This window comes from Camelus bactrianus, chromosome 22 (assembly GCF_048773025.1).
Source record: "Camelus bactrianus isolate YW-2024 breed Bactrian camel chromosome 22, ASM4877302v1, whole genome shotgun sequence".
In the NCBI taxonomy this organism is placed as follows: Eukaryota; Metazoa; Chordata; class Mammalia; order Artiodactyla; family Camelidae; genus Camelus; species Camelus bactrianus.
Window position 1 is genome coordinate 19,519,022 of NC_133560.1, and position 13,556 is coordinate 19,532,577.

Genomic DNA, 13,556 nt, shown 5'->3' on the forward strand with positions numbered 1-13,556 from the left:
GCCTAGCCTCTGTTGCAATCAGGATAAGGCCATGTGCCTGGTTCTGGCCATTTGACTGAGCAAAGTAAGGTAATGCACTTCCGGGTCCTTTTGTTGGCTATGTTTAAAGCCACATGTTGAGATCATGATGTAGAGGGAGCGTGGATCCCTGAGTCACTGGTTGGAGTAGAGTTAACTTGGACCTGCAAACTCTTCATAGGTTGTGCTAAGCCATTCAGATTTGGGGCCTTATTTGTTTCACAGCCTCGCCTAGCTTAGCCTGACTAATATACAAAGAGTGAAAAAAAGAGCTTTTAGGGAAAGGAACTACTACATGCCTAGACTTGTGTGCCAAAAAAAGAGGGAAAGAGAGATAAGTTAGAGTGTTGGAGAATATTGAGCAGGAAGGAAAGAGTTAGGAAGAGCTGCATCATGTGAAGTAACGTAGAAGTCTGAATTTTATACAAACACAGTCATAAAGAATTAAGAAGAGAACTGGCATGATCTAGTTTAGAAAAATAACTCTGGCTGCAGTGCGAAGGCTAGATTGGAAAGAGACCGCGCAAGGATGCAGGAACCAGTTAAAAGTCTGTTGCAGTCATCCAAGGCGAGAGATGATAATGCCTTTTATTAGAGTGGAAGCAACGAAAGTGTTGGGAGCAGATGGATTTGAAGAATATTTAGAAGGCAAAAATGGATGGAACAGATAAATAGTTTGGCTGCAGCAAATGAAGGAGGAATCAAAGGTATTGACCAGGTCACTTGGGTAAATGGAGATGCTATTCATAGAAAAAGGACAACTGGAGCCAAGTAAATTTTGAAGAGAATCCAAGAGTTCTAGAAATTTAGAGTTGAGATACCCAGCAAAAAAGTGGAGATGGCAAGTAGGCAGTGGGGTACCCTTGTCAAATTCTCATGAGGGAGGTTTGAGCTCCAGATACACCGAATGGGAGATCAGCATGCTGGGTAATTGGTGATGCCCTGAACGCTAATGAACTTGAGGGGTTATGGAGTTTAACATAACAGACTACAGACATTATCTTCTCGTCTGTTTAAAAAAAAAGTTATTCTTGAAACTCTATTGGAATTGCAGGCTTTTACGGACTGAGGAGCTAAGAGAAACATAGCCAGGGGTAAAAAGCATTAACCAAAACGCTAGTGATGGACACTGAGCATGATTTACTGATAATACGTAAGTTTTGTAAAGACCCTTTGACCAGTTCTTTCCCACGAAGGTCCATGCTATAGAATGTCATCTGTCATGTATTTTCTTTATCTCCTACAGCATTGCATCCTGTGGTTTGTTTTATTTAAGGTGTTTGCTATTTCCTTCTCACTCTCCTTTCCTCTTTCACACTAGTCCCCGCTTTCACCAGCCTCTAAAGGCAGCCATCCCCACCCCTGCGCGTCCCTGTGCACGGGCCTGCAGCCTCATTTCTTAGTCAGCATTTCTTCCTCTCTAGAGGAGTGCAGCATCTGGCATCCTAATTATAGGACCTGTTTTGTAGTCCCTGAATGAGGCACAACCTTTGGGAAGGACAGAGCGCTGTCTGGTGCTTACAGAAACTGACTGCAGGCAGCAGCTGTACATGGACTCCTACAGCTGCGTTCAAGGCGAATGAAGGCTCTGAAGTTCAGCCGTCCCCAAGGCTTCGCACCCAGCTGAGCTCTGCTGTAGGATAAGGTCTCCCGCTCGACCCCTCCTTTCCCACGAAGCCTGGCTGGACTTCCCTGGGCAGGCCCCAGAACCGAGACCTTAGTGAGCAGCTTTCAAACCGAGATTTCTATTTTCTAGCCTGCAACTAAACATGTTTCCTTGAATCTAAAATGCTGTCAATTTAATAATGTTGTGAGGGTAAAAAGAAAAAAAAATTAAGGAACATTACCATATCAGTAATGTGACCTATCCTAGGTTCAAAACATTAAAATGTGGGGGAGGAAAAAAGTAACTTGGATCCTAGTTAATATAGGTTTTCCTGAAAGGGAGTAGGAAGAAATGGCAGATTCTAGAGAGGTATTATTCTATTTCCTTTACTTTTGTTTCTTCATCTGTAAAATGGGTATGGATAGAAGAGGTGGAAGACCACATTAATGGAAACATCATTTTATTTGGTTTTTTTTCTTTGGGGGGGGGTAATTAGGTTTACTTATTTAGTTTTAGAGGAGGTACTGGGGATTGAACCCAGGACCTTGTGCATGCTAAGCATGTGCTCTACCACTTGAGCTGTACCCTCCCTCCTTGACCATATAAACAGGATGGCCATCTCCTCAAGCAAATCCAACCAAAATAAATGAGAAAAGCAACATGAATAAGAAGTTGATGATAAGATTGTCTTATTACAAATCCTTTCTTGGTTTAGTAAAATGCCTGGGAATGGATAGGAATCTGGACACTGGACTTTTCATTTAATTCAGGGTTGATGAAAAACCTTTTGCTGCCTTTGCCTTTGCCATTTCGGTACTTCTATGGGAAACAAACAAAAATCTTACAGGATGTGTTACCAGTCTTCCCTGCATTCGTTGGTAAGCCTTGAATAATGAAAATGACTTGACACTTTATGGATAGTTGGTGATGTTTCTGAACCTAGTTCCCAGGCAGCAAATAAAAATATAGATGGTCCAGGACAATGTTATAGTAATGGGCTCAGAATTTTTATTTTAGCAAAAGTAGCTCCTGTTAGTGCCTATTTAAAAAAAAAATAGTTGGGACCTAATGAAACTTACAAGCTTCTGCACAGCAAAGGAAACCATAAGTAAAACAAAAAGACAACCTACGGTATGGGAGAAAATTTTTGTAAATGAAACCGACAAAGGCTTGATCTCCAGAATATATAAGCAGCTCATACGACTCAATAAGAAAAAAATAAACAACCCAATCCAAAAATGGGCAGAAGACCTAAACAAGCAATTCTCCAAGGAAAACATACAAATGATCAAAAGGCACTTGAAAAAATGCTCAATATCACTGATAATATCACTCAATAATCTGAGAAATGCAAATCAAAAGTATGATGAGGTATCACCTCACACCAGTCAGAATGGCCGTCATTCAAAAATCCACAAATGACAAATGCTAGAGAGGCTGTGGAGAAAGGGGAACCCTCCTACACTGCTGGTGGGAATGCAGTTTGGTGCAGCCACTATGGAAAACAGTGTGGAGATTCCTCAAAAGACTAGGAATAGACTTACCATATGACCCAGGAATCCCACTCCTGGGCTTGTATCCAGAAGGAAATCTACTTCAGGATGACACCTGCACCCCAATGTTCATAGCAGCACTATTTACAATAGCCAAAACATGGAAACAGCCTAAATGTCCATCAACAGGTGACTGGATAAAGAAGCTGTGGTATATTTATACAATGGAATACTACTCAGCCATAAAAACTGACAACATAACGCCATTTGCAGCAACATGGATGCTCCTGGAGAATGTCATTCTAAGTGAAGTAAGCCAGAAGGAGAGAGAAAAATACCATATGAGATCGCTCATATGTGGAATCTAAAAAACAAAAACAAAAACAAACAAGCAAACAAGAAAAAAAAAAGCGTAAATACAAGACAGAAATAGACTCATAGACATAGAATACAGACTTGTGGTTGCCAGGGGGGCGCAGGGTGGGAAGGGATAGACTGGGATTTCAAAATTGTAGAATAGATAAACAAGATTATACTGTATAGCACAGGGAATCACAGAGGAAAAAATGCGATAATGAGTGTGTATATGTCCATGTATGACTGAAAAATTGTGCTGAACACTAGAACTTGACACAACATTGTAAAATGATTATAAATCAATAAAAAATGTTTTAAAAAAGAAAACAACAAAAAAAATAGTAAGTTTGTCAAACCCCTCATTCCATATATCACTCACTACTTTAGCACAAAGCTAAAGTTGATTAAGCTTTTAAAAAGTGAGTGGACTTGAAACAAAATACGTTGCACTTAGTAAAACTGATGATATTAAGGTATGGCAGGAATTGGAAAGTGACTCAGAGTGATTGCAGTTTGGGGAAAACTGATCTAACTGATGGATTCAAGGACATGCCAACCCCAGACTTTTTTCTAAGGTAGTTATTGGTTATTAACTCAGTATCTCACTGGAAATTGTTTCCGTGAGATTGACACATTTTGACCTGAGGGTGGAGTGCTTTAAAAGCCCCTGTAGTTAATTGAAGGCCAAACTTTCTTCGATTCTAATAAATTCTAATGTCAGGACAGTGCATTATTTATCAAGAATCTGAGTGTAGATTAAATTTAATTTAAACCCCCCATGGTCCTGACCAATTGATACTGATTTTAGAGAACTGCACGTAAAGGGAAAATAACTCTCTGGTCACTTTTTCCTGCTTTCTAGCCCTACTTGGGTCTTCCTTCCAATTTTTTTTTTAATTAAAGTGTAGTTGATTTACAATGTTGTGTTAGTTTCTGGTGTACAGTACAGTGATTCAGTTATATATAAATACACACACATATATATATATATTCCTTTTCATATTTTTTTTCATTATAGGCCATTGCAAGATATTGAATATAGTTCCCTGTGCTATACAGTCGGGTCATGTTGTTTATCTATTTTATATATAGTTGTGTGTATCTGCTCATCCCAAACTCCTAATTTATCCCTCTCTCCCACCGCTTTCCCCTGTGGTAAGTTTGTTTTCTGTGTGAGTCTATTTCAGTTTTATAAATAAGTTCATTTGTGTCATTTTTTTTAGATTCTACATAGAAGTGATATCATATATTTGTCTTTCTCTGTCTGACTTACTTCACTTAGTATGATTATCTCTAGGTCCGCCCTTCTTTCCATTTTTACAGTCAACAAGTTTGCTCTAGCCACAGAAAGCTTGCAAATGTGGCTTCTTCCTCGTTGTTCACTTACTTCCAGACACATACACACACACACACACACACACACACACACACACACACACACACACACACACTATTCCACGCAGTCACCTCTCATCCCCTGATCTCAGCTCAAGCCCCACCTCTTCAGGGACAAGGTCATATCCCTCCATCCTGCAATGACATTGCACCCTTTCCTCCTTTGTGGCACTTATCCCAGTTGGTGAATATATATTTATTTTTATCAGTGTATGTTTAAAATCTCTCAGCCTCACCAGAGGTCAGGTTCCAGGGGGAGAGGAGTGGATGTCTGTGTTTCACTCACCTGGTACGAAACAAGGGGTCAGTAAGTTTTTTTCCTTTTGATTCAATGAATAACTGGTTAATTGACCCCTAACAATAAATACGAAATTTGCTAAAGATGGGGTTTACTTGAATTCATTAAAATGTAAAAGAAAAGAACTAGGGCTAATTGATAACGTGAGCTGGCCAGGATGGAGAAAGTGTGGGAATAAGAACAAAATTTCTTAGCAAACTGTAATTAACCCAGTATTTTAGGCTAATGGTCCACCATATAGGAATGCCCCCCGTGCCCCGTCTAGGGGACATTCTGCTCAGTGGAAAAGTGATATTAATGCTAAAGAGGAATACTACTTCAAGCCAGAGGCAATCTGAGTGATGATTAGCAAAATTAAATAACCCTCAATTTTATTGTTAGCAGAAGGCGCCATATCAAAAAATAAGAATGAGAGATTTTATGGCTACAAGGACTTTGGAGCATTGCTTCAGACACGCCCTCCCTGTCTGAAAGCAGCAGTGAACCACACCTCAGATCATCAAAGGATTGCACAATCCCCCTTTGTTTCCTGTTCTACCTTTGGAAGGAAGCAATTTATTTGGAGCAAAGGAGAAGCAGTGGGTGAAGGAACTGCCTCCTGGCCCGCAGTCTTGGCTTCTCCAGCCCATTTCTTTTGCTTTGCAGCCAGAATAACACCTGCGACCCACAGCTCCAATCACGTCGCTTCCCTGCCTACAGCTCTCCAGGACGTCTGACTTTCAGCATCATCAGTAGCCTTTGTAGGCTACCAGGCACTGGTCTGTCTCTCCAGCCTCAATTTTCCCTGCTCTTTGTCCCTCACTTTGTGTGCTCTGTAGGACGCACCTATGAATTTCTGTTTGTAGAACCAGTCCTTCTACCTGGAACACCCTTCCACAACCTCCTACCTCGCTAACTACGCATATACACACATGCACACACATGTATACACACACATATACACACATCTTACTGTCTGAACGGTTGAAATGTCTTGCCCCTTTACCCGTAACTGCTTTAGGATGAATTTCCTACGAATGAGAACAATTTCTTACATAACCATCACAATTGGGAGATTTAACATTATTAAAATACTGTTTCTAACCCACATTTCGTATTTAATTTTTTCCCTTTGTCCAATAGTGTCTTTTAAACCTGTTCCATCTCCCCCTAGTCCAGGATCCAGTCCAGAATTACACATTATACACTTAGTTGTCACATCTTTTCTAGTCTTCTTTAATCAGAAACATTTCCTCTGCCTTTCTTTGACCTTTGACATTTGAAAAACCTAAGCCAGTCATTTTGTAGACTAGCCTCCAGTTTGAGATTTTTCAACATTCCCTTGTGACCACAGAGGTGACGTGCTTCTCAGTATGTTTTGTCAGGAAGTCCAAGATATCAGATTATCCCAAAATCAGTGATGTTTGATCTCTTGGGTAAGGTGGTGTCTGCCATATTTCTCCACTACAAAGTGATTTTTTTTAACTATTGTAATTAATAATTTGAAGGAAAGATACTTTCCAAGTGTGGTTTTGGTTTTTTGGGTTTTTTTGGGTTTTTTTGGGTTTTTTTTTTTTTGGTTTTTTGTTGTTTTTCAGTTGGGGAGTAATTAGGTTTATTTATTTAATGGAGGTACTGGGGATTGAACCCAGGACCTTGTGCTTGCTGGCCTTGTGCACTACCACTGAGCTACACCCTCCCTCACCCACTGAAGGAGAGATACTTTGAAACTATGCAAATGTTCAGTTCCTCATCAAACTTTCTTCCACTACTTTGGCATCCATTTTATATCTGCTTTGTTTTTAAGGAAGCTTATTTTCCATTGTTAATTTTTAAAAAAAGAATATGATTATGATAAAAGAACTTTCTACATTACCCCGCCGAAAACACCTGCCTCTCCCCTGCCAATTCAGTCTTCTTTTGTGAAGGTCTTACCCCCTAAAATTGAGAAAATTGAGTGTGGTATTAGCCAAGGCCAGACTTCTCACTTGCATTTTCAACTCTATTCATGAGTAGTCTTTTCCTTTCCTTTTCTTGTACAATAATATATTTTTTTAAAAAAGAACCCATGAAAGGGGCACTTATCTTAATGAGAAATAAGATGTGTATTACTATTTCAGACTTACCAGCTGTCATAATATTGCTTTTGGTCACGTTACAATCGGCGTCAGTAATTGCATTTACTTTCTCATGCTGGATACAAGGGCTCACTTAAGACTCTGAAGAGCTTCTTGCAGCCTTGGGGGTCTGTGGGTTGGAAATCATTGGGACTAAAGTCCATGAAGATCAGGGTCAGATCACAGGAGCAGCAGGAAGGTAAAATATTACCATTTAAACAAGAAACGGGACTTTTCCTCCTTTAGTGAATCACATTTTCCATGACAGAGGAGGCTGCTTGCTGTAAGATGAACAGTACCTGACATTCACTCATCCATTTATTCAAGAGAAAACCATCCTGCAGGCCTACTAGGGGAGAAGCACCACTGTATACAGCTTCTAACCGTATAAAGTGTGTATTTGGATAAGTTCTTCCAGGTACTTATCTTTGGGTAAGTTCTTCTTAGCAAGATTTGGCTAAAAGTAACCTTGAGGGCTTGCTTACAGAGTTTATCAAAAGCGCTCAGACAGACACTGGGATACCCTAGATAAAGCGGCGTCTCCCACCATCTAAGAAGTCCATCTGCTTGGCTCAGGGCTCAGTCTCAGGAACCAACAGCTGGCGTAGAGAAAAAGGAAGGGTCTCCAACCCCTACCCCCAGTCAGCCAGATCAGAAAAAGCCAGCCATGTCCATTCATGCAACCACATTCATCACAGCCCAGTCACCTCGCGCTCAAATTTCCTAAGAAAGAAACTTTCCTCTGTACCACCTGTCACTCTCCTGTGAGGTCCTGACCGCAAATGAGGTTCTCCGAAATGTCACCAGTATCAGAAAATGTTAGAGCCAGGACAACCTAAAGAATAAATAACTTTCCCTTTAAGACATACCTCAGTTTACTTTATGTACTGTCTGATTTGTTCCTAACCAAAAAAAAAAAAAAAAACAGTAGAATAAGACCAAGTTTCCTCATGTTACGCTGAGGAAACTGGACACCTGCAAGGTGGAAGGACGTCCCCAGTTAGGAATGAACAGAGCTCGAATTCTGACCTCTGGGGTCATAGCCCCCCAGGCCACTTTGGCTGGTAGCCCAGCGGGGCCGTCAGCACCCTCCCCACCCCACCCCACCCACCAGCTTAAATGCTTTCCTGGCACTCATCGCAGGGCTAGTTGTATATTATTTATATGATTATTTGCTTCATGTCTCTCACACTAGAAAGGAGGAATGATAAAGACTAAACCTGTTTTTTTCACACCGTGTCCCTTCTACCTTGGACGGCTGGGGAGACAAGTTGGGGGGCCAGTATGCCACCTGTTTCTCCTAACCACAGCTTCTTCCTGTGTTGATATATCGCAGATTTTTCCTGACCCCAGTGACTTCACGCATCCTTTTTCGGACCATAGCTGCTGCCAGAAATGGCCCTCTCAGTGGACTCGTCCTGGCACCGGTGGCAGTGGCGAGTCAGAGATGCTCTGCCCCAGTCTCCGTCAGAAGCCACCCCACTGCTGTCCCCGGAGAAGGGGAGGCAGAGCTACAGCGTGACGCAGCAGCGGGTCGTGTTCCCCAACAACAACGCTTTCCACCAGGATTGGGCGAAGGTGTCCAGGAGATACCCTGGCAACAGAATCTGCACGGCCAAGTACACCCTCTTCACCTTCCTGCCCCACAATCTCTTGGAGCAATTTCACAGGTACACAGCCCCTTGCCTGAGCAATATGCACTTTAACCACGTGTTTGCCACTCAGACGAACTGAGGGATGATGCCCTCTTGGCCACCTTTCCTTTAATATCCGAAAGCATATTCTTTGAGAAGCTTTGTCATTCATTCATTCATTCCTTCAATAAATATCTATCAGATTCTACTGTGTTAGGTTATGTATTGTGTGTTAGAGAAAAAAAAGATATTGTCCTGACTATATTGGCTAGTGGAAGAGACAGATGTCTTCCTAATTTTAGGAATTGTATAAATTGGTGCAAACTATAATTCTGATAGATACTTCCAAGAAGAGATATATGGGGCTATTGGAGTGAGTAAGGGAAATCTGGCCTAGTTAAGAAAGTCAAGGAAGACTTCCAGGAGGAAGTGATAAAGGAGGTGTAACCTGAAAGAAGAGAATGCATTAACTAGGTGAAAAGAGGCAGGGAGAAGTCAGAGAAGAGAGCCAGAAGAACATTCTTGCAAAAAGACCTTCATGTGCAAAGGCACTGGGGCAAGAGGGAACAAGATGCACTTGGAAAACTTAAAAATGCAAGCCACTCTTTTGAGATAATATATGCAGAATCATCATTTAATTATAAAGCAAAATATATACCTAGACATTATTCTAAATTTTGTGACTATTGTAAGCCACCATTTATTAAGCAACTACTGTACTCCAGAACCCTCTACATTGTATGTGTAACAAATATAGCCCATGTAATATTTATAGGAGTCCTTTAAAGTAGGTAGTACTAGCCCCATATTATGCAAGACAAAACAGGTTCAGGAAAGTCACACAACAAGTAAACGTAGAAACCAAATTTGAATCTAGATGGATTTGGCTTCAAAGCTCTTACTGTAATGTTCAAGGTGACACAGAAAGAGAATGTCATTTTAATTGGGAAGGGCCAATAGTTAGGAAGAAAAATGTGGAGAGTATTTTTCCTTGTGGCTTTCAGTCATACCTCTCTTGTACCTTTCAGGTGGGCTAACCTCTATTTCCTGTTCCTGGTGATTCTGAACTGGGTGCCCTCCATGGAAGTCTTCCACAGGGAGATCACCATGCTACCACTGGCCATTGTCCTGTTCGTCATCATGGTTAAGGATGGCGTGGAGGACTTCAAGAAACACTGCTTTGACAGAGAGATAAACTGCTCCAACATCCAGATATATGAAAGGTAAGGGAAGTCATTTCCTCTGTGGCAAATAGGTTATGCAAACTTAGCAGCATTTTCCAAAAATTTGTCTCTCTTCTCACATTATAGTTCCTTAAGTTCGTTGAATTCAGTGATTGTCAACCAGGGCAGTTTTGCCCTGCAAGGAGCTTTTGACAATGTCTGGAAATATTTTTGGTTGCCTTACTGGGAAGGAGGGTGCTACTGGCATCTGATGGGTAACGGTCAAGGACGATGCTAAACATCTTACAATATACAAGACAACTTCTCGCAGCAAAGAATTATGAGTCAGACCAAAATGTCAATGGTGCTGAGACTTAGAAACCTTAATTTAACTTTAGTAAACACTCCTATTATTAAACCCAACGGTGTTAAATTATTAAGAGTAGGGTTGAACGCTCCAGAGTGAAACTCTAGAATTGATTGGATCATCTCAGGAGACCGAGTTCAAGAGCAGTTCTTTGGAGAGTAACAGGCAGTGTCTCCCAGAAAAGAAAATGCATGCTGTTTTTAAAGCATCTGTGGCCCTTGGCTAAACATTCTTGCTTTTAGAACTTAACCAGGTGGGTTTTAGGACCCAGAGCTGGCACACCTGTTCTTGGCTGCCTGGGGTGGAAAAGGAAGCTACCTGTGTGTGACGCCTGCATTCCAACAGGTGGAGTCTCAACAAGCAGGAGGAAGTGACCCGGTGGGTCACACCTGTTCTCTGCAAGCTCTTTCCTTGTCATATTCCTCCCCTAGTGTTTGTACACCGGCTTTTTATTTTCAGTTTTCGTTTTGAAAGGAGAGAGAAATCTTCCGCAAAGAGGGCAAGCAAAAGATGTCAGGAACATCACTCGCTGGCAGCTGAACAATGGGACCGATCCAGGAAGAACCTCTTTCACGGGGATCTCAAGTGCCCTGCTATGAGAGTTAAAGAGACCGGACTGAGCAGAGATGAGAAAGGAAGGGAAGAGAAGGCGGAAAAAGAAAGAAGACAAGAAACGAGTGGTGGTCTCCAACCTGCCCTTTGAAGGATGGTCCCACAAAGAGAATCCCAACAGACATTATCGTGGGAATCAAATTAAGACCAGCAAGTACACTGTGTTGTCCTTTCTACCCAAGAACATCTTCGAACAGCTACACCGGTTTGCCAATCTCTATTTTGTGGGCATTATGATTCTGAATTTTGTGCCCGTGGTCAATGCTTTCCAGCCTGCGGTGAGCATGATACCCATCTGTGTCATCCTGGCGGTCACGGCCATCAAGGATGCTTGTGAAGACCTCCGGCGGTACAAATCCGATAAAATGATCAATAACCAAGACTGCCTTGTCTATAGCAGGTAAAGCAAAAGCCCCGAGGAAGTCTTGAGCCCAGGTCTGATCTCACTGTGGCCGCTGCCACGGTCACTGCTGTTTATGGAAGGATGGGGTGGGGAGATGGCATTATTTGATCGCAGTGAAGCTGTTTGATTCTCCACAGTGGAGATTATAGTCTAAAACAAAAAACAGAAAGGAAAAAAGATCGAGGCTTGAGTCAGTCATATATTAAAATTTGGAGGTCTTTAGTATGTGATGTTTTCTTTGCTGTTTCAGATGTAAGAATTGTGTATAAATTCTCATCCATTTGGGGTTCAGTGTGTCCATGAGCACGCTGGAGCATGTTTGGAGACCCCTGGAGGGAAGCAGCACCCCTGTTTTTCAGGGGGCAGTAGAGCACTGTATTAGGAGAACCAGCCCTGGAGACACTGCCTGGGTTGAATGCGGTCTCTGTCAGTCATTAACGTTATGTGACGTTAAGCAAGTGACCTAACCTCTCTGAAACTCATTTTGTCATTCATAAAATTGGAACACTTCCTGGGGTGGTCTTGAGAATTGCGTGCGATAATCCTTGGAAAGTGTTTAGCACTCCTTCTGACGTATGATACTCAACGTGCAGGCTGCAGTGGCTTGATTTATAGACTGTAAAACTTGCCTTAGCTCCATCAGGCTGTCCTGAAGCTTTCTCTCTGATGTTGTCCCAACCCAAACGAAAACTCCCCGCCCTCTGTCTTTCCGTGTTATTTGATGTTATTTTATCCATGCTGTTGTTTTAGAAAGACTCCATTGAGCAAGTAACCAAACTGGGTTGTGAGGGAAGGGATATGCTCTGGGTCAGTAAGGGAAGAAAACGGAGTTATCATGTGTCTCAATTTTGTGAGCATTCACGTAGCCCAGAAAGGAGGGAGGGGACGGAGCCTGAGCACTCAGAGAGCGCACGGTGGTGAAGAGCGCTTTCTGGGCTAGCTGTGAGAAGTCTTGGGTGAGTCAGTCACTCAGATGATTGAAGCAGGTGAGGGCTTGACCTCCTGCCAAATAAGAAAAATGTCCATCTTTCTCCCAAAGCACCGTCCCTCTGACTTCTTCCTTCTGATCTCACGAACCCCAGTTCAGCAGAAGTCCTGCAGTTTCTCTGGTCATTCTGCAGCTGTTGAAGGGCTGGTCTGTCTAAGGAGAAGCCCTCTTCCCTGGGGAGAACGTGTAACTGACCGACTTGGAGCTGGCTGATGAGAGGGTTTAGGAGCCGAACTCCACTTGGAAAGCTGTAGCCTGGGGAGGTTTCTAAGGAGATCGTGTAACACGAGGGACTCAGTTGTCTCCAGAGCACCTCTCAGAGAACCCCCATGCCCTCTTCTCAGCAAAAGAGGAGCTTCTGGTCTCTCTGCCTGCAGGCCCACAATGGTACATCTAACAGTATGAGTCCAAAGGTGTGGGTTTTATTTTTTTTCCAGCTGGCACTAATTGTCTTGAGTGTTGTGAGTATCCTGAACACCTGGAGTTGAGATGTAGTCATTCCTCACCTTTCAATAAGGAAATCATGAAGAGAGGAAAAGTAACAGTTGAAGTGTGTCGCCTTTCCTAACAAGGCTGGTTTTTTAAGAAAGCATTGTTTTTCTGTTGTCACCAATCCACCCCATCATGTGTTGTTTTCTACTTTCTCCTTTGTTGTTTTGCTCACTGAAGATGCCCCAGTGAGGCTGGCTCCCTGGGGAGGCATACCTGGGGACCTCAGTCAGCCTGGTGTCCCGTGCTCCCTGCTCTGCCAGAAATCCTCTGCCCTAAGTGTCCCAGAAAAGTGGACCTGTTCTTGGGGACCTGTGCTGGGTAGGCCAGGCTGTTGTCATTCTGTTCTCAAAATAGCTTCCAGGAAACACCAGAAAACCGAGGTGATGACAATCCAGAAAAAGAAGAGATGTCAGTTCCCAGGCTTGCTGGCAGAAAGGGACAAGAAGGGGGTTTTGTGGCGTATTTCCTAAAATGTATTCAGTGGAATAATAATGACAGAGAGATGGTCTCTTGAAAAAAAGACCCATGGACAGGAAAAACTACACTGGCCCTCCTGAACCCGTGGTCCATGAAGGACTAAGGAAAGACCACAATAAAGAAGCCTGTTCATCTTTTCTTAACCCTGATTCCAAAC

At 42.5% G+C, this 13,556-nt stretch overlaps 1 protein-coding gene across 5 annotated transcripts in view; it reads left to right on the plus strand.

Annotated features, from left to right (window-relative positions):
* Positions 1-13,556, plus strand: part of ATP10B (ATPase phospholipid transporting 10B (putative)) — a 282,609-nt gene that overhangs the window by 169,214 nt on the left and 99,839 nt on the right. For 4 of the 5 annotated variants that reach the window (XR_006720747.2, XM_045508136.2, XM_010972219.3 and 1 more), the window contains 2 exons: positions 8,600-8,933; positions 9,926-10,120. Coding sequence is in view for 4 of the 5 variants with exons in the window: in XM_045508136.2 (XP_045364092.2) it covers positions 8,659-8,933; positions 9,926-10,120 (470 nt within the window). In the remaining variant the exon portion in view is untranslated. Of the gene's footprint in view, positions 1-8,599; positions 8,934-9,925; positions 10,121-10,681; positions 11,440-13,556 lie in introns of those variants that run through there. The other variant, XM_010972221.3, reaches the window with a different exon arrangement.